A 20,279-nucleotide genomic window follows, 5' to 3' on the forward strand; every position below is an offset into this window, starting at 1 on the left:
GTTAGTGGATGTCAGAGGCATCATCACCTTCACATTTTATTCATGTTTACCGGGTGTTTGACTTGTCTAGAGCTCGTCACACACTGCATGCCTGTAGTGATAATGCACTTTTTTATTCCACCTAGGAAGTTGTCCTTTCAAAAAGAGCATGTACAAAAATCTGCCACTGCGTAATACTGTAAACTTAACAAATTTCATATTGTTTCGTCACAAAGTATAAAGTAATTATCACAAATTACAGCTCTGTAGAGAAAAATATGTGGCTTTGCATACAAATTGCACCAGTTTACACCCAACAAGAATATAAAAGAGATCTGACAAACAGATCTCTACGAAAGCAGCATTGAGTGCTTCAGCGAGTGTTGGGTTGTGTCCAAAAGTGATCAAGCGTGCTTTTTTTCTAACTTATTGCTTAGTGATGAAAAAAAACAACAACAATAAACTGCACACAATATTCCCATTTCATCACTGAATACAATAAAAGCAAGAGGGTTACCTATAGACATAAAACAAAAAGATTCCAGAGATTAAAAAGAAATCGAAACAGAAAAAATCTTTTCAAGAGATGCAACTGAAATACACAGTATTGTGCATATGATATTGTGATTAAAATGTCAGCAGAATTAAGTATCATCTTATGTGAGGATGAAGAGGGAAAGAAATTGCTAAAGAAGAAAACTAATTCCTGGCAATTAATGGTTAAAAGGCACTTTAAAGTACAGTCGCTCATTAGCGGACAGTAATATATTAATAAACATTTATATATGTCATAGTAATGACATTAAGTCAGTCTGTCCATAGTTAAAGTACAGGCACTCTACTTCACAGGTTGATATAAACTGGATGGAGAAAGCTACTGTGCACGTCTCCTTGAATAGATAGTCAGACTAAAGTGTTGCTTCTCTGTCTTTTTTGTTTTTGTTTTCCAAAAACATATCATTAGGACACGCTGCTACTAGAGGACAACTTCATATCCCCCTCCTGAGACTTGCACAAAGTGCATTATGCTTTGTTATTAAGCAGAAAGTGTGTTCATGTCCAGGTCAGTTATGGGTTTCTGCTTCGTTTCCTTCCTGCAATGCCACAGTGCAAATATGTTTAGACAACTAAATTAAACAACCAACGCGCAAACCACTTTTCTGCGCTTCTTCTTCCTCCTTCCTTTTTGCTGTTTGATTTAAATGATTGTACAACACTGGAAACACCTTTAACTGGCCATGATTTTGAAAAGTATGACAAATATTTCCCAGGTCTTCATAGACAACTTATGAGGAAAAAACACATCTGTCGTCTGACAAGTCTTATGTCCGATTTCACATTGCTAGTGTTACTTGCAGTGACCTGCATTCCCTAACGTAACATCATATTTTGGAATAGAGAGGCCAATCCATAACTAATATGGAGAAAAATTACAGAAAAAAATTAACAAAATGACAGCTGAACTAAAGGTTTGTAAATAACTTGGTGTATATTAAAAAAAAACTTGATAAAACTTGCATAAACACTTGGCTTTCTGTTTCTCTTTCTTACACCTCTATCACTTGGTTGACTACACTAGACTTCGGCTAGGGTTAAAAAATAAGCACACCTCAAAACATTAACACCACAGGGATAAATAAAACAGAAACAATACTTGGATAAAAACAGTTCAAATCAATTAAAAACAGTCACTGAGTTGCCTTCTCTTCAGGCTGAAGAAACAGTGACATCATGATGATGCCTCCGCGGGAGCATGCGTCATCTGGCTTCAGGGAAAGTCGCTTCCGTCGTAGATTACGGGTTTCTCCATGGTCAGCTGGTAGAAGACTTTCTTGGAGATAAACCTGTTGGAAGAGGGTTTCTGATCAAAGGAGTGAAATCGGATTAACTATAAAAGGGAAGCTTAAACACAAACGTCTGTGTGCGCACACACACACACACACACACACACACACACACACACACACACACACACACACACACACACACACACACACACACACACACACACACACACACACACACACACACACACACACACACACACACACACACACACACACACACACACACACACACACACACACACACACACACACACACACTCTGAGGGACTAATCAGGAGAAGGATGCTGAATGCCAGGGGTTCCATACCGTGAGAACGAGTTGTCGAAGATGAGTGTGTAGAGGCCGGGATGGCGGACTTTCAGCTGCCCCTGGATCGTCTCTTTATGGGAATTGCAGCGAGTCAGAGGAATCAGGACCTGAGAGCAGAACAGAGACGGTGAAGTGAAACTAGGCATAACAAAGATCTGACAAATCGCCCTCAGGTCGATCGATCTGTAATAGAATCTATAAAACTCTAGTATGGTATAACACTTGCTACCCGTTGTATAGAAGAGGTTTAAATCATCACCATTGTCATCATAATAATTGTGATATATATTCAATTTCAACACACTTTGTATTAAAAGCAAGTTTTTTTTTTAAAATCACAGCAAGGAAATATTTGGCGTAGGGGAAAATGAGACAAATGGTCACAAGTGGTTTACAATCCCTGACATCTTAAGTGCAGTATGTGGACCACAACCTGCTTGAGCAACGCTGCCACACTTCAGTGTGTTTCCTCACGACTCAGTGAGGGGGTGGCCATGAAAACACAGTCTTTTGTGTCTGGTAACAACGTCTTATAATGTCCTGTGACTCATCTTCGAGAAGCGGATGTAATTTCCAAAAATTGAAAAGCCTTTCCTTCAACTTAAATGATCTACTTATGTTTGAATTTATGTGACATTGCCTTTGGTGTGCAAGAAGTTATTAATGATGTCAAGATATCTTCACATCACAAAAAAAAGCCTTTCAGTGGTTCCTGGATCTCACAACACGTTGTTATTTGTGCAAAAACATAACGGTCCACACAATGAGCACATCTACCTTTGCCTGTTCCACCTGAGTGTCAGTGGATTCCCGGTAAACCACACTGAAGGAGATGCTTTTAGGCTCAGAGGAAAACATCCAGCTGATGGTCGGCCCACAGTCAGCCACGTCGACAGTTATCACGCTGTAACAGCTGGACTTGATGAAGAGTTCCCGGGAGCCTTCACCAAACTGAGAAATGGCATCGATGCTGAGGGGAACAGCCATCCTGTAAGGACAGCAGATTCATTTTGGGATGCATTTACGCTACAAATAATTCAACCAATCCCAAATTATAAATGTTTCAAATACAGAATGTCTGCATCTGGCAATAAAATGTGTTTTAGGCGATTGGACTGCGATCAGATGACAGTGCAGGTGTAAATGCACTGAGGTAGGATTGTGAACCCATCAGCAAAACAACCTCCAGAGGAAGAGGAAGTCTGTGACGCATTGTGACCACACTCAATACAAATGAAAACGCAATTGCATTGTCAATACACATACAACAGCTAAGTGGGCTTCTATGATGATGTATTGCATAATCACAAGTGGCTGTTCCAAACCAGCGGGGGAGCAGCTAGGCAGCGAGCAGCCACCAGCCAGTAAATACACAAAGCAGTCCTCTCCTCAGTCCTCAACTTTAAACTTGATTCAAGACACCGGTGGATGGAGTGAAGACGAGACCAATCAAAAAGCAAGATATTTACCATCTTCTATTTTCCTTCTATCTTTATTGTGTTGTTTGTTTGTTTTGTTATTTGGACTAACGAGAGGAGAATGTGATGTGAGCCAGACCGAGCTCTCGATGTGGACACATTAAGACTGGGTGTTAATGTGATTTAGAGTTCAAATCCTACATAGGGACAACCCTGATATGAGATGCATTCTAATGTCAGCTGTTATTGGAGTCAAAGTGAGGACTCACGTGACTTCTCCTGATTTGAGAAGGTTGATCTCGGAATCCTGAACCGTGGGGACTTGCTCTTCAGGGTCGTCAGGCGTCACATCTCCTGTGCCTCTGCAAAATCCAACACAAGACACATCTTACTGTAAAGACGCTGACCAAAAAGTTGTATATCTTTTAAGACATTTTGTTCATACACTCCAGGTTCATGACAATGCATTTAAATGTGATAGTGAATGTTACCCACAGACCATTGAGTTACTCTCTTTACATAATATCACATACTCTACATTATAATTAGTACTGATGATTTTCTTCATTCTCAGCACAAGCTTATTCAGTGTTAGCTCATCTTTCTCACTGTTATCATCGAGTTACATTATTGTAGATTCTATATCTGTGCTACATAAATTCTAGGATGACAGTTACACATAAGGAAACCTAACGATTAGCCACTAATCGAGTACTTGTGCACATGAACATACTGAATAAATCGGGGAACAGTTTTTTTTAAATATGTCAAGCCATTAAGCTATGGGAAGATATCGAACCTAAAAGCTACATTTTTTATCACATTAATGATTGTTCTTAGCAGATATACACCAATCAGCAACAACATTAAAACCAGTCACCAATTTTAATGTGGGTGTCGTAGCTCTGTAATATCAGTAGTTCAGCATTAGCTGTTGAGGTGTCTCGTGTTGTTACTGTTTGAGCTTCACCCGAGGAGTCTGACCAGAGTTTAGTCACAAACCGACTCAGAAAATGACCGGATGAACCAGGTCTCATCGCTCTGCTCTCCAGACTCATGTGACACTCACATATCCAGCGATTGCCGGGGCTGTCGGTCTTGTTCTCCATCCAGTGACCCTCCTGTGGTCTGCGAGGTGGCATCACTGTCATAGACGCCATTCACTTCCTCTTCTGTGATGATGTCGAAAGCTCCATCATCAGATCTGATGCTGGGATCGGACACTGGGAGGAGTCGATTTAACGGAATGCATAACTGAAATATGACACAGAAAATGACCACCACCAATTTTTGGGATTACACAGCTAATAAAACTGTGTAATCCCACAAATTCATGTATGAGAGCCACTCAACATATAAATCAATATTGTTTCCCTTACAATAAAAAAACAGCTTCTTCTCTTAAAGGACATGTCAGCCCTCTTCCCCTTTTTTCTACTAAATAAAAATTCTTAGCCAAAGTTTCTCTCCTTGTTCCTGAATATGACAAAGTTGGTCTTTTCACTTCTGCTTACCAGTTGGCACAATAAAAAAAAAGGCTGAGGGCCCGGAGAACTACAGCAATAAATGTCAAGTAAGTGTGTAAAACTATTTTTCCTCCCAGTGTGCCCCTCACCTGTCACTCTGGGAGTGGGTTTGTACGGGGCTGGTTCAGGAGGTGGCTGAGGTCCGGCTCCAGGTGGAGGAGGCTGGGTATCTGAGGGACTCAACTCTGCCTCTGTGAACCTCTCCACTACCGCACTGTGTTGGGTGTAACAGTCCCTGCAGCAGCGCTCCTTCTTCCCACTGTGCTTGGTCATCGCAAAGTTGTTGCTGCAGTAATAGCAGAAGATGCGACCACAGAGCCTAGAAAAAATAATGTCCATATAAGACATTTTAATGCTAAAAACAGATTCCTTGTGTCATGCATGTACATACAGCAAGTGATGGTGTATGTATTAAAACTGAAAGCCCACCTGCAGTGATGTCTGCGCAGCCACCAGGTGAACTGGCCCTGGCAGCCGAGGCAGTGAGTTGCCTCTTTGTCTACCAACCACCAGCGCTCCTCTGCTCGCAGTTTCTGCTCAAACTCCAAAGCATCTGACTTCTGCCACAGAGCGTCCTTGTCCCTGAGGTAATGCACAAAAATAGACGTGACGTGTGAACAAATCTTCATCTTGGTTTTCTTTCCACATGGTTGAATTCAACTGTTTATAATCATGTTCTGTTGGATGTTAAAAATGTTATGTTCCATATTCCAGAGATGCTTCAGGCTGTACTTGTACAAGACTAATAAAGACCTGAGAGCTGATACAACTAAGGAAAAAAAATGAAGGCACACATAACATAAGAGTACAAAAAGTCTGAAAGATGTGGGCACCTCCCACGGGAGTTTGATTGACTCATTGTACTTGTGTTTCATCCCTTGCAGAGCATGACAACTTTGTGATCCATGGAGGTAACAGTGTTTTGCCATAGAATGATGCATAAAAAGCTGTCGTTCTCTTCAGTGGTGTCTCTGTGTCACGCATGTTGGGAGCGTTACTTTTCCTGCTCTCTTCCCTTCTCTTTTTTCTCTTTCTGTCAGATCTGTTCTCAGTAAACTATCTCTGCATTCAAAAGAAGTCTTTCCTCCCCATCCTGCTCCTCAGACCTAATTTCCCCATGCTACTGCCAAATATAACAACATCAGAGAGCTGCTCGCACGAACGAGTCAAACTCAAGAGCGGGGCAGTGAGACTGAACTTTGACCCCCCGTTCTTCATTAAGAATCTCAGCGCCTGTTGCAGCGGCAGCCCTTCCACGTGGCTGGCAGCTGTAATAGAGACAGGTCATACCGGATAAGCTCAATGAGCCGCTCTTCAAGGTTCATCTTGGTTCTGTTGAGGTCGTCGATCTCTGCGGTCATCTTCAGGCACTGGCTTTGCTTGTCAGCGTCCGTTGTGTCAAGTTTCTGCTTCAATTCCTCGCAAACCCTTTGCACTGACAAGTGTGCTTCTTTAGCTCTGAAGAAAGTGAAGAAAAAAAATCAGTCATTATCCCCTTAAGATGAAATTAACAGGTTTCAGTGGTTGTGACCGTACCCGCTTACAGCGTCTCTCAGACGCTGAATCTCGCTTTCACTCCCACGTGCAGTTGTTTCTATCTTTGTGATGTGAGCATCTTTCTCACCGGCCAGCACCAAGTACTGCTCGTTCTCAGCCTTTATCAGCACACATAAGAAAACATATTCATCAGAACAAACATTTTTGAAACTTGATTTGGCAATGGCAATAATTTGTGTAAAGTGGTCATGTGTAAATAAATAACTAACTGGCAGAACTGGATCAAACACATCACATGTAGAGAAATGAACAGAGCAGATAATGCATTTGTACTTCCTAGAATATAGATGTAATGCGTGTAAGGGAAGCATTGAACCAATCAGTGCAGAGTTCTGCTGTCACAGGGGTGGTTCCAGTTGCGGCAGCTTGAGGAGCACAGAGCCACATAAAGTCGAATGCACCGAATCTTACATTGTACATTCTTTCTATCTCCAGTCTTCCCTTAAATCATATGAAGTTTTCTATAGCCTTGAAAAAGTGAGTGCAACATGCAACCACACTGCAGAGACTAGAGAACCTACTCAACCATCACCACGTGTGTCCTTATTGTGTTAAAATCCTTATGTATTATGTAAGACTCAAACCTCTAATTCAGACAGTTTAGCCTGCAACATGGATGAAGTCTTCAGCTCCTCCTGCAGTTGGGTTTTCACCTTGTCCAACTGTTCATTCACACTCTGCAATGTGACAGTGAAATAAGAGAATGGTGGGGGGGAAAGAGAAACATCAATGTTTGTACCACATTTCATGCCAATCCAACAAACAGTTATTCAGATATTTCATGTTTGGCGAAAGGGTTGGACTGACCCAAAGACCAAAACTGTCCTACAGGCATGCTGCTAGCATTGCTTAGGCTAACATATTGGAATATTTGGGAGCAATAAACTAAAAATGTTCATTGTCAAAAGTCAGAAAATTTAAATGAACTAGTATAATGCAAGGCCTAATTCACAGGGCCTGACTGACTCACCTTCATTTGGGTCTGATGATTCATGCTCTCTGAGCTCATCTGGAACTTGACAGCCTCCATCTCCTCCCTGCCGGCATCTTTGACACTCTGCACCTGGTTCCTGGCCTTTTCCAGCTGCTCCTGGAGCTCCCTGATGGTCTCTGGAAGTGTATCCTTCTGTGCCAGCTCCTCTCTTACTCTGTTGTTCTCCAGTCGTAGTTCTGTCACGCACTCTTCCAGTAACTCTGCCTCTTTCTCCAGCTCTCCAATCCTGGCAGCAGCGCCTGTACCATGTTCTCTGGCCCCTTCTTTTTCTGCGCTTAGCCTACAGATGGTCATCCCCAACTCGGCCATCTCTGTGTTTGCCCTGTGCAGACCGTCACGCGTTTCGTTGTTCTCTTGTACCAGCCTGTTGTTTTGTGCCTTGAGGCTGGACAACTCTTCTCGGATCGCGGCTGCAGATATTGCCAACTCGGCGTGGGCGGCTACTTCTCTGTCACGCTGCTCTATCAGCACCTCTTCTTTCTTTTTGCAATCCATAAGCTCTGTTACATGCATCTGATTCAGTGCTTCTGTCTGAGCTTTAAGCTGCTCTGTCAGAGTCCTGAGCTCATCTCTTTGGGCTTTGGTCACCTCCAGCTGTGCTTGGGATTTCAGCTTTTCCTCCTCAGACCTCTGCGCCTGCACCCTGAGGTCCAGGATCTCTGCCTGGAGCCTGGAAACTTCTTGAATGCTCAACTCCAACTGGCCCTCAACCACAGTGAGTTTTACGGTCACTTCTTGGTTCTTCTTTCTTTGGACAGCACTCTTCTGTTGCTGAGATTTCTCCATTGCCTGCTTTGCCGAGGTCACCCTTTCAATCACTTCTGTCTGTCTAGCACAGGTTGACTCTGCGTCTGCTTTGGCCATCTCAAGTTCCTTCTCCCTGGTTTCCAGAGCTGTTAACCTGGACTGGAGCTCAACAAGGTTCTTCTCTTTACTCACTAGCTGGGCCTCTTTGGTTTGGAGCTGTTCTTGAAGATTGGCTTCATTCTTGCGTGAAGCTCCTAAATTCTTCTCCAGCTCTCCTATCTGCCCGTGAACACTCTTCAGGTCTGCTTGCATGCGGCCAAGAGCTGTTTTCACAGTGTCCTGCTCCTCTCTCAGACTCTGTTTCTCCTGCTCAAGCCTCTTTAATGTGGTCTCCGAGAGCTTTGCAGCCATGGTGGCTCGCTGCAGACTCTCATCCAACTTGCGGTTCTCCTCACGCAACAGCTTCTCTTTTTCATCCACTGTCATCTTGGTATCATCCAGCTGGCCTCGAAGCTGTTTCTCAGAAGCTCTCAAAGCTGCTAATTCATCTTCAAGCACTCCTCTGTTTTCCGCCATCTCCTTCTTCAACTCTTCATTTCTCTTCACCGTGGTCAGCAACTTTTCGTTCAGTTCCATTAGAGTGGCGCACTGTGTCTTGTAATCTTCTATCTTTGTGGTCTGCTCTTTGACATTACCCTCCAGTTCAGCAAGGCTAGATGTCAGTTTCTCCTTTTCTGAGTTGAGGCTTTGGTTCTTGGCTTCTAGCTGTTGCAGTGTCTCACATGTGGAGGTTAGCTCTGCTTCTCTCTTTTCAACCTGTTGTTTTAAAGCAGGGACTTCTGTTTCTAGCGTCTCTTTTAGGGCACCAACATTCTTGTGCATTTTGTCTTTATCTTCTTGTGCCATCCTCTTCACCATATCCACCTCTTTCTCTCTTTCCTCTAGAGACCTTTGAAGATCTTGCAGCTGCCTTTGAAGGTTGCTCGCCTCTTTCTCTCTCAATGTCAATGCCCCCTGCAGCTTGTCAAGGGAACCACACTGTTCTTCCACTTTCGCCCGCAACTTAGCCTTCTCCTCAGACGCGGATGTAACTGATGCTTCGAGTTTTGTTTCACCATCCTTCAAAGCTAACCCCTTCAATCTCAGCTCTTCCTCTAGCCTTTCTGCCTGCCTCTTTTTCTCCTCTAGCTCTGTAGCAGCATCCATCTTCCCTTGCTCTGCCTCTTTCAATCTGTCCAGCATCTCGTGTATCTTTTGTGCTGAATCAAAGTAGCTGGCCGTCTGCTGGCCCTTCTCATTCAGAACCCCGTCCAACTTGGCCATGAACTCTATGTTCTTCCCCTCAGCAGCTGCCAACTTTTCCTCAAGCAGCCGTTGTTCAGCCTCTGTAGCTTTGTCCCTAGTCCTAAGTGTTTCCACCTCTCTGGACAGGGCCTCCTCTCTCCCCCGAAGAGCCCTTAATTCTCCCTGCAAGCCCTGTTGCTCTTCTTGGGCAGCAAGCGACACATCCAGCTGCCTCTGGAGCTCCACCACTATGCCCCTAAACTCTGCAGCCTCCTCGCCCAGCTGATGCACCTTACCGAGGAGTTCTCGCTGCTTCAGCTCTGACTGGTCCAGCTCTAGACGAAGGTCTTCAACTGTGCTGACATCTTCGGAGCAGGTAGGCAGGGACTCATTCAGGTCGTTAAGCAGACCCTGACCATAGTCGGGACTAGAGGGGAACTCAGGTGCATGCTAAATGGTTGTAAGAGAAACCAGAGGTGAAAGGGAGAAGAGATGAACATCCTGTAATAATTTTAGAATCATGAATAAGAGATATGATGTTATTAGAGAAACAGATCAGTTACCTGGGAGTAGGTACTGGCCAGACTGTTAATGCTGGAACTGCGACTGGGTGGTTTCCACATGTGGCCAGGTGAGTTTGCACCTCCCAGTGTCCTCCTGTTCATTAGAACAGAAAAGTATGACTACAACATTTGCAAATATAACACATCCAAACTAAACTCCAAAGTTGAAAAGGAAAGCTGCAAGGAAAAGGCTGTAATTGGAAAAAAAGGTCAACGTAACAAGTTTTTATAGTTAAATTATCTGACTGTTGTGATCCATACCTTGCAAAACTGGGCCAGGAGGCATCAAGATCATGCCCTCGTGAAGCCACATCAAACTGGACCTCATTGAGTTCGTACAGGTGATTGATGATGTCAACACTAAGATGGGGCTTCAGGAATGGGCTTCTTGCATAGTACCAGTCACTACGGGGCGAGAGAATGGTCAAAGGAACAATTAAAAACATTTATAGTGGCTAAATGAGGAAGTTTTGTCTCACATTTTACCCTTAACACCAACAGGAGGAAATTACATGTAAAAGTCGCACCAAATAACAGTGATACTCATCTTCCTCTTCAATTTGGTACCATACATATCTACAGCACTACACACACAAACGTTTTGTCTTCTGGTAAATCATTAAAAAGAGCCCTAACCCTAAACTAAAAAAACAAATTGTCTAATCTCTTACAGTTTTTACCTGGTGACTCTCTGGTTCATCAGGCACTGCTGCAGCGTGTCAGCCAGTCGCTGATGTACGAGGGAGTAGCGAATAAATGCTCGTCCTTTCCCCACAGATGTTTTCAGCTATTAAAGCAGAAGAAATACCTTGTTTCTACACAGTGCTTTTGAAAATGTTTTCCTCATATTCACACTTGAGGAATATTCCACACATCAAAATCTACTTAGTAAGTACAACAACATATGAGAAATAAGAATTTACTTTTTAGTAGTTTCAAAACAGAGCAAAATAGATAGTACTTTCTAATGGCTTGAAGGGTAATCTGATCATTATATAACGAGTGCTACACCAGTGATGTTACCACATACTTCAGTGATGGATCTAACAAAGCGGATCCCATCGTTGGCCCCTTTGATCTTAGCCAGACAGTCACTGAAATAATCCCAATAGTCCTTCTTTGTACCTAGAAACGTACTCTTTTCCTTCTGGTCAAACTGAAAGAAAGACAGTTAAATTAACAGTCACGTGTATAATTATTCGAGGCATGTGTTTTTGTCTGCAAAGAAAATGTGAAGACCTAATTATCTGAATTCTGTATTTAACAGAGTACCATGTGTGTACAAACTGTCAAAAAGACTGATCATGCAGGGTTCTGTTTATCTTGTGAGCATATATTTTCTCTATATTTCTAACGAGTGTTATCTCATTTGAAATCAAATCACTTCTTCACATTTTCACAGTGAATAACTGTGATTCATACCTGTAGCAGGTACTCCAGCTTGTAGGAGAATTTGTGCAGGTTGGTACTGTCATCTGTGATTGGCTCCCCACTTTCCTTGAACTCCTTTTCAAGCTCTGCAACAGCCTCTAAAATTCACAAATATCCATGTTCAAGGATTAACTAGTATATCTTTAATAACAAGTAACACTAACATTAACTTGGGAAAACACATTCAAAAGATACTAATCATTCTAATCACTCAAAAGCAAAAGACAGGAAAATTTGAATTTACTCATAAACGCCCCTTAGCAAAAGAACTGAGAAGAAAAATAACTGTATTTTCACTTTCACTCCAGTGCCACCCTCTTCAAGCGCAATCAGGCTATACATTGAAAACTTGCCTCGTATCCATCGTAAAAACTGGAAGGACACCCGTGATGGGTGTACCCTTTGCATGCACTCTCTGTCTCGCTGCATGCTGACAAAGGTCTCTATCACACCCTTACTACACAAACATGAGGTCAGATGTATATTTTCCCAAATGATATGATAGATAGTTCCAGGATTCAAGATGGTATTCAGACTTGACACCGACACTGAGGTCATGACACCTCGGCAAACATTTCTCACTCTTCTCTCTGCTTTCCAGTCACACCATGTCAGCCAACGACTGCCTGCTGCCAGTCTATTCACACACACACACACACACACACACACACACACACACACACACACACACACACACACACACACACACACACACACACACACACACACACACACACACACACACACACACACACACACACACACACACACACACACACACACACACACACACAAAGCTGGCCTACCATGCAGATCTCGGATAATCCTCTGGAGTTGGCTCTCCCCGACCGTAGCCCCGGTAGCCATGGCCACACTGATTTCTCCCTGGCAACCAGGGGTCACAGGGTCACATCCAGTCTGCTGAATCAGAGAATCAGAATCAGTCAGGAACAAAAGACTGACACGAACAGTCCAACTTACTCTTTCGGACATGAGCAAACATGTACCTTTAATTCCACTAAACATCAATGACAGTTTTCCTGTATAATAATTTAAATTCTGATCTTGTGCATCAAAAACTACTCCACTGTAACATTTTAATCCAATCTGTCACACTCCTTAACAATTAAATGCGACATGTCATTCTTACATAAGTGCAGCAGATGAATATTTGAGACTTTTTCAATTGCTGAAGGGTTATGATCTAAAGATGGGGGATTTGCCTGACAATTTGATCATTGTAGGCGTAAAAAAAAAGTAAAAAACCTCCTGCTTCTTGAACTTTGGGTCAGGATGCTGCTCCTGGTTGGACCACAAAGTCTGCGGGTTGGTCACACTGTCGCAGAAAACACTGCTACTTAGTTCTCATTGCTCGTTCGTGTACATGAACGTGTTGTGAGTCCATCTGCAGACGAATCTGAAATTAAATTTACAGAAGGACCAGAATGGACCTTGCTCTTTTTATTCAGCAAAGTGCCACCACAACACACACTGGTCCAGGTGACCTCATGACCTCGAGTCAGTGGATCCTGGGAAGCTAGAGTTATTCTTCTTTCATTAGATTAGCATTAGTATGACCATACAATTTCAAAGATTAGGTTTCATAAATAATCCATTATAGATTACTGGTTTGTAGCTGACATATGCAGAATCTCCTCTACAAAACATGCGGCTCCAATAAGATAATGCAACGTGTGAGCAACAAATCCCTCCTGGTGAGAAAACGTATCATTGTGCAACATCTTCTATTGACAGACTGTTGAGAGAGACGCTGCTTCAGCCGTGTTCATGAAGTACCACATATCGTGTCTGCAGAGATTAGCAGGGGCTTGAGCCAACAGCCTCCCCGACACTGAGCATCAGTCACAGGGGTGCTTGTGGCCGACGTCACTGGGCTCCGTGTCGCTGCTGCGGTTACACCCTTAATGCGGAAGTAAACAAAGCACACGACGTCTAAATACAACGTTACCAAAGAAGTGACACCGAGGCGACGTGAGGCCAACACATGCTCATCGTGTGATTACTAGTTGACGTGCGATGTGCTAAGCTAACAGCTAAATAAGTAGTTCTCAGTGACGAATGAAAACACCAATACGTTTCACGACCTCGTTTATTGGCTCCTCCGGCGCCAATAGGAACTTGTCCCGCACCTGTGGACGACGAACGGACACTTACCTGACACTTTTATCCTTTACACACGAAACTTTGAGGCTTTGTTTTTTGGTGTCCCAAAGTCATATTTACTTAGCATGACACTGAGACGTTGACAGACACGCGGCAGCTAAGATACGATACGACTCGAGCAAGTCGCTGGTGAAAAAAGATTATAAAAGAATAATAACTTTGGTGAACGTGATGAGACTCGAGTCCATAAAAACCATCGGTCGTTCGTGCGAACGGACAACCTTGCTGCGACTGTCGTGATTGACGGTCGCGTCGTCCACTGGCGAAGCGGTGTGTCGCCCGCGGACCAATGGCCGCGAGGTTAATAGGCGGGATCAAGACGCTGGGTAGTTTGGTTGTCGTAGCAGGGTAAACAGAGGTGTCATGTGATCAGTCTATGATAAGTACGTGACCCACTTCACTGTGGTGCTTTGTTTAACACGCAGCTGTCATACTTATTTCAGATTAAATGACAGGGAGCGGTCTGCACGCCCCTGATCTGTGTACAACTGGGCCTACACAGACTTTACCAGTGATAAAAGTCAGTATCATTTTATGTTTGGTAGACAAAGTCCAGTTATAAATACTGGACCTTCCTGTCTACCACACACAAAATGTAATACTGACTTTTATTACTTGTAAAGTCTGATACACATAAGTTACTCAGAAAAGTACTCTTTCACATCAGGTCTGAGAAAACCCCTGGAATTAAAAAAGACAGTTTTATTAGCGGGGGGTTCTGGAGTTTCAGGGAAACTGGTATTAACCAGGCATATACGGTGTAATGAGAAGAATATTTTGGTTACATTTTGGGACATGTAGGATTCGGAGCATTGGCACATCATTAAATCAGAGCATTCCTGCCGCTTGAATGTCAATTTTGAGCGTTGTGGGTTGTTGTTTGTTGTTGTTTGTTGTGTCTGTTTTTAATCTGTAATCTGCCTGAACACTATGAAAGTGCAACACAAAACTGCAAAAATACCTCAAATCTCATTTCCCTTTTCTGACATACAGATTCTATCCCTTACCTCTAGCGATATCTAGCCATGCAGATGGTTTTGATATATATATATATATATCTCCAGCCAGGATTAGGGACAGTGTTTCTGGAAAGGCATATTGCTGTTCACTTTTTACAGATATTTTTTTTCTGTGAGCATCATAAATAAAAAAAAGTATTGTATTGTGCTGCAGAAATCCCTCAAGGGGCTATCAATCAATAACAATCTAATGACCCTTGTAAGAAGGGTTCAAATATCAGGGACCTGTTCTCCCCGATGTGGCTGAAAGGTGTCGTCAAACTGCTTTTCCCAAGTGTAAGAATGAGGCTCAATGTGTTTTGTCATTTGGGTAAACTTATCTTCTTAGATCCTGAAGTTTTATAAATAAAGTTAAATCTAAAAGGTAGAACATGCCCTGATCTTTTGTGATTCTTGCAGGGCCTTGCAGAGTGATATATTCTTGTATTGTGACCGTTTAGTTTTTTCTATGGTGAGAAAAGCAGGTGAGCCCCAGCAACCATTCAGCTTGGAGTTTGGGTAAAAACAGACCCGGTTTACAGACCAGAATGAGGAACAGAAAACACGAACTGTCACAAGCTTATTAAACCTGGTGCTTTTTGAGCTCTCTTCTGAAGAGAGAGAAAGTCTCACGTTCAACAACGCAGCAGTCCCATCACACCAGGGGAAGGTAATTCTTTTGCTTTACGACATACTGTCTTCCTGCATAACATGTTGTTAACTGCATCCCCCCTTCGTACCAGTACCTAAAATAATCATGTGTAAAACCCAAATAACCATATACTAATCCTACATTTCTTTTCTAGGTTTCAGTAGAACAGCAATGAATGACCTCTTTAATGACACCCAGTATGTCACTGACTATGAGGATCAGGTATGTGAAAAAGGCGAGCTGGTCAAATTTGGATCCATTGCCATTCCTGTTTTCTTCTCCGTTGTGATCACACTGAGCCTCACAGGGAACATCCTCGTTCTTGTGATCCTGGCTCTGTATGAGAACCTCAAGTCTCTCACCAACATTTTCATCCTCAACCTGGCCGTCTCCGACCTGGTCTTCACCACCGGTCTGCCCTTCTGGGCCGTTTACCACATCTGGGGATGGTTGTTTTCAAAGATTCTCTGCAAAATTGTGACTTTCATCTTCTTCACCGGGTTTTACAGCAGCATCCTCTTCCTGACCATCATGACCATGTACAGGTATCTGGCTGTGGTCCACTCTCTCTCTGACCTGAGCACACAAAAGCTTGGCACTGGCATTTTTCTGTCAATCCTAATGTGGATGATCAGCATTGGAGCAGCCGTGCCTTCCCTGCTCTACAGCTCCGTTGTGTCGATCCCCCACAAGGATACACCCTCCCTGGGCTGTGAATATGAAGACACCCTGCAAAGCATTGCTATCTACCAACAGAATATTTTCTTCTTGGTAGCTTTTGTGGTGATGGGTTTCTGCTACGTGCAAATTCTGCGAAAAATCACGAAAACAAGATCCCACACAAAGAACAAAGCAGTTAAGTTGGTCTTCTGCATCGTGGCTGTGTTCTTCATCGGCTGGGTGCCATACAACGTGGTCATCTTCCTGAGGACTTTGGCTTACAAGTCGGTTGCTCCATTTAATGAATGTGAAACAAGCATCCAGCTTGATTATGCGTTCCACGTGTGTCGGCTCATTGCTTTCTCCCACTGCTGCCTGAACCCTGTCTTTTATGCATTTGTTGGTGTGAAGTTCAGGAGCCATTTGAGGTCAATGCTGCATCAAATGTTGCGTCGGCAAAGGCCAGTCGAGGAACAGCAGGTGAGAATGCAAAACCTCATCTCACGCGGATCGATATACTAGTTGCTGTTCAAGTATATCATTTTCTTGCATTTAACTGTGCATCACTTATTTTGAAAATGCATCTTCTATGCATTCGATAAAATCCAATTAAATCATATGCTGCAGTTTGTAGCTAGATGCACTTGAAATGTCAAATTTTACTATTTCTGTTTATTGTTGCACGTGTGCCTGTGTTAAATCTTTGTCCTAATGTGTAGTTTGTACAGGAGGCAGCTTTTTACAGTAAGTTATATACTTGTATTTTGAGAAGAGGTCTTGTTTTTCATGAGCAGTTAAATATATTAGTCACAGTAGAACTGGAGCTATTTAATAAGCATCCGCAGTGCCAATGATTAATGTAGATTTCATAAATTGTTTACTTTTAAAGGATAAGAAGTGTTTTTTCCATATAGTATATTGTGATTGTGCAAGGGCTTTGTTAAAACCCTTCGTTGTGATGCAAATACTGTATGCTTTTATAGTGAAGAGAATCTACACATTTTCAGAACTTGTTGGATAATCATGTCAAACATTTTTTAAAAACCATTCAGTCCTTGAATTGTCCCAGTGAAGAAACTGCATTTATTTTGTAATAAAAACTACTAATGCTGACTTTATTTTACTAAATAGATGTTTTTTTCCTCATTATGAGCCCCTATCAAATGGGACCTTACATTCAGCTATAGCTCTATTCACAGCCTCATGTTCTGCTGCAAAATAGAGACAGATTATGCGATCTGATTTTATACTTAAAAAATACAGCTAAAATACCTAAATGTATGTGTTTCTTAGTAATTAAAAAAAATGGAATTGATTTGATTGAACCGTCAGCTTAATCAGATCTGTGTTGTGTGCAGTGCTTTCAACACAGCTAGATTACCCTTAAAGAATGTTTAAATAAACATTAATAACTCTTATTAGTTTATTTTTTCACTCTGGGTGATGATAATATTCACACTTCATATGACAATATATTAATATACAATATATTATTTTGGCTGTGATGTCTTTCTAATGATTTCTGAGTTGATTATAATGCAATGACATTTTTTTTTGACAACTGTCATGAGAGATCTCTTTAGAAGGACTGTAGCACATAAAGAAACTGCTGTTGGGTAACCAGAAAACTATTAGAATAAACTGAGATACACTGTAAGTCTGATCAGAGATTAAAAAAAAAAAAGGATTTTGTTAATCATTATTCTTGTGCGTGTGAGCAGGTATAGAGCCGTCCACTTGGACTGCCCTTTCTGACTTCCTCACTTGGTATATCGAGTGGCTTTGCACACATTACAGATCACATTTCATATCTAAGTGTCCTGGAAGATAGACACATTTTCCTTACGGAGACATAAACAAAAACGTTTCCTTGTTTTGACTGAGAGTCCAAGGTTGTAATTTGACGTCTTGAACTAAAGTTTCATCATACTGGGTGTTGTACAAAAATACTTTATCTGAAGGTAAGAGAAAACTTGTTTTTTTCAAATATTTGCAGTTGAAGTCTTTGAATTTTGCTATTTACTTTTGGGGCAAATTTTGTTTATTTTCCAAAATAGACACCTAGGCTGAGGAAGAAGTTTTTATGATTTGACTTACCGATTGCTTTGCACACTTTTTTTTGCAGATGTGGATGTGCATTTTGATTGGCCTTAACCTCATCACAAAGGTGCATGGGTATTCAAGTCCTCCCTTCCCAGAGTCATGTGAATTCATGTCACCCCAGCATGGGAAATATTCTGCTCAGAACACTGAATCGCTGTTTGAGATCTATTACGAACAAGGCACAGTGGAAGAGCCAATTACAGGTTCAGAGGCTGTTGTTTCCCTTTTCCTAGATGCTTGTATATCACCACCAAATCTTGAAATCATAAATCTATAACTATCACAGTCTTTATATTCCCACTCCTCCATCTTCACCCGGATTAATCTTCAAATCATTTTTTTTTTCAGTTATTCTTGCAAGCAAGCATTCCACAGCATTCAGTGGATTTTTGCTGGAAGCTCGAAAGACAGGGCTGGTCAACGAAGGGCATCCAGTTGGAAAATTTATAACACTCGAACCTTATGAGGCTGAAGTCATGACATGCAGTGGGTTAGCGGTAAGTGACCATTCCATTTCATCATGGTAGACACACTGAATTATTTATTTTCAACACTTTCTTATGGTTGTGACGTTTGCTTTACTTTTGTAACTCTCCTCAGGGCTCGGCTGTAAGTCAAAAAAACAATAAAAAAAAGACTTTGATCAAAGTTAACTGGACAGCGCAGGAGGCTGAGCAAGACATCACTTTCAGGTTACTTTGAAAGTATTTGTACACTTTAAGTGACCTCAAAGAAAGTACAAAACAGAGCAGCTGGTGCAGTTGGTTTACATTAACATCTCTTTCTCTCTGATATGTTTCAGAGCCACATTTGTCCAGTCTTTTGACAAATTCTGGGAACGGGTGGATATGAATGTCACTCTACCTACTGAGCCAAGTACTTCTGCAAGTCCTGCTTCAAGTACGACAAAGTCAAGTACTGCTGGTAGGTGCTGACATAGCTAACGTCAGGCATTGTTTCTTTGGTGTACTATAACTCACCTATGTTTCGTTTGATGCACCCCAGGTCCCACAGTGTGCCCGACGAGCAGAGCGGGGGGCCCCTGCGCTCTCACCGTAGCAGAGGTTGCCACTGCTGTTATTTTTTGCATTGTTTCTGTAATAAATTGTTGGTTTTAACCTTTTTGATGTGTAAGCATGATTTCAAAATAAACTTGTAATCTTGGGGGAAAATCCTGTGTCTGAGCATAATTTACCGTCGCTCTTATCAATAAAGAATTGTACCTAAAGTGCATGCCCGCGGCCCGGCCACACAAGTAATAATAAGTCAATAACAAGTATGACCGTTTGTTTTTTTTTCATTACCCATCAGGAATAGACAAGTTTCTGACCTTTGTTTCTCTTTCATTCATCGTTAGAAAATAACTATTATGTCTGCCAACTGTTGTTTTTTGGGGGGATATATTGCAAATGGTATGGACTCTATAAACTATTATATCACCCAGTATAGTTACACAACAGTCCTACCACACTGTGGTTTGGTGAGACAATATGAATTGCTCTCTCACCTCGTCTCTCTTCAGATAGTCACCATCCTCAACAGCTACCTTTCTCTTCCTCTAAATAAGGTACGGTATGGATTGTGGAGTTTTTGTTGTCATAGTTACTGCTTCTCTATGTCCCCATCCTGCATCCTGCATGGACGAAATTAATGAGTTAACAGGCTATCTGGTGAGAAGTAGAGATGCTACCAGGCAGGCAGATGTCTGAACTGGAGACAGGCTAACCAATGTCAAAGCTCACATTATCTCCCCAGATAGGTGCAATTGCCTGTTTATTGCTCTGATTACAATTTTTCATATCTGCTTTACAAACAGTTGCCACCATCAATGTTGGTGTTTTGAAGATTGACTGCTGCTGGCAGACCTGGGAAGAGTCTTGGCCGTTGCTCAGGTACACATGGGTGGATTTTCCTGCTCAAAATCTTTTTCTTTTTTTCTATTCAGCAGTCATAGAAAAGCAATACTGAGGAGACGCAAAAATAGGTGAATGCCTTGTAGTATCGCACTGATTGGATCTAACATCAT

At 42.2% G+C, this 20,279-nt stretch overlaps 2 protein-coding genes across 7 annotated transcripts; one reads left to right on the forward strand and one right to left on the reverse strand.

Moving 5' to 3' along the window:
- Positions 1–5: 5 nt before the first annotated feature.
- Positions 6–14,117, reverse strand: fyco1a (FYVE and coiled-coil domain autophagy adaptor 1a). 5 transcript variants are annotated; one of them, XM_035646912.2, is made up of 19 exons: positions 13,832–14,103; positions 13,454–13,577; positions 12,463–12,574; positions 11,648–11,754; positions 11,256–11,381; positions 10,906–11,012; positions 10,487–10,630; positions 10,226–10,319; positions 7,608–10,112; positions 7,222–7,314; positions 6,617–6,735; positions 6,371–6,538; positions 5,510–5,662; positions 5,170–5,399; positions 4,624–4,777; positions 3,824–3,916; positions 2,914–3,124; positions 2,134–2,243; positions 6–1,823 (listed from the first exon to the last, which is right to left on the reverse strand). In XM_035646912.2, the coding sequence occupies exons 3-19, from the start codon at positions 12,521–12,523 to the stop codon at positions 1,748–1,750; spliced, it is 4,551 nt and encodes a 1,516-aa protein (XP_035502805.2). In that variant the 5' UTR covers positions 12,524–12,574; positions 13,454–13,577; positions 13,832–14,103; the 3' UTR covers positions 6–1,747. The 5 variants fall into 5 exon arrangements, with proteins under 5 accessions (XP_035502805.2, XP_035502803.2, XP_035502802.2 ...); XM_035646910.2 differs by having other exon boundaries at positions 12,463–12,577; XM_035646909.2 differs by lacking the exon at positions 13,454–13,577.
- A 506-nt stretch (positions 14,118–14,623) lies between these two features.
- Positions 14,624–18,879, forward strand: xcr1a.1 (chemokine (C motif) receptor 1a, duplicate 1). Of its 2 annotated transcripts, none has more exons than XM_035646931.2 (5): positions 14,624–15,508; positions 15,645–18,111; positions 18,276–18,456; positions 18,602–18,750; positions 18,854–18,879. In XM_035646931.2, exon 2 carries the CDS (start codon positions 15,662–15,664, stop codon positions 16,670–16,672), a length of 1,011 nt encoding a protein of 336 aa, XP_035502824.1. In that variant the 5' UTR covers positions 14,624–15,508; positions 15,645–15,661; the 3' UTR covers positions 16,673–18,111; positions 18,276–18,456; positions 18,602–18,750; positions 18,854–18,879. The 2 variants fall into 2 exon arrangements, with proteins under 2 accessions (XP_035502824.1, XP_035502825.1); XM_035646932.2 differs by having other exon boundaries at positions 18,276–18,317.
- Positions 18,880–20,279: the final 1,400 nt, after the last annotated feature.

The sequence above is a fragment of the Scophthalmus maximus genome, chromosome 13, assembly GCF_022379125.1.
Source record: "Scophthalmus maximus strain ysfricsl-2021 chromosome 13, ASM2237912v1, whole genome shotgun sequence".
Classification (NCBI taxonomy): domain Eukaryota; kingdom Metazoa; phylum Chordata; class Actinopteri; order Pleuronectiformes; family Scophthalmidae; genus Scophthalmus; species Scophthalmus maximus.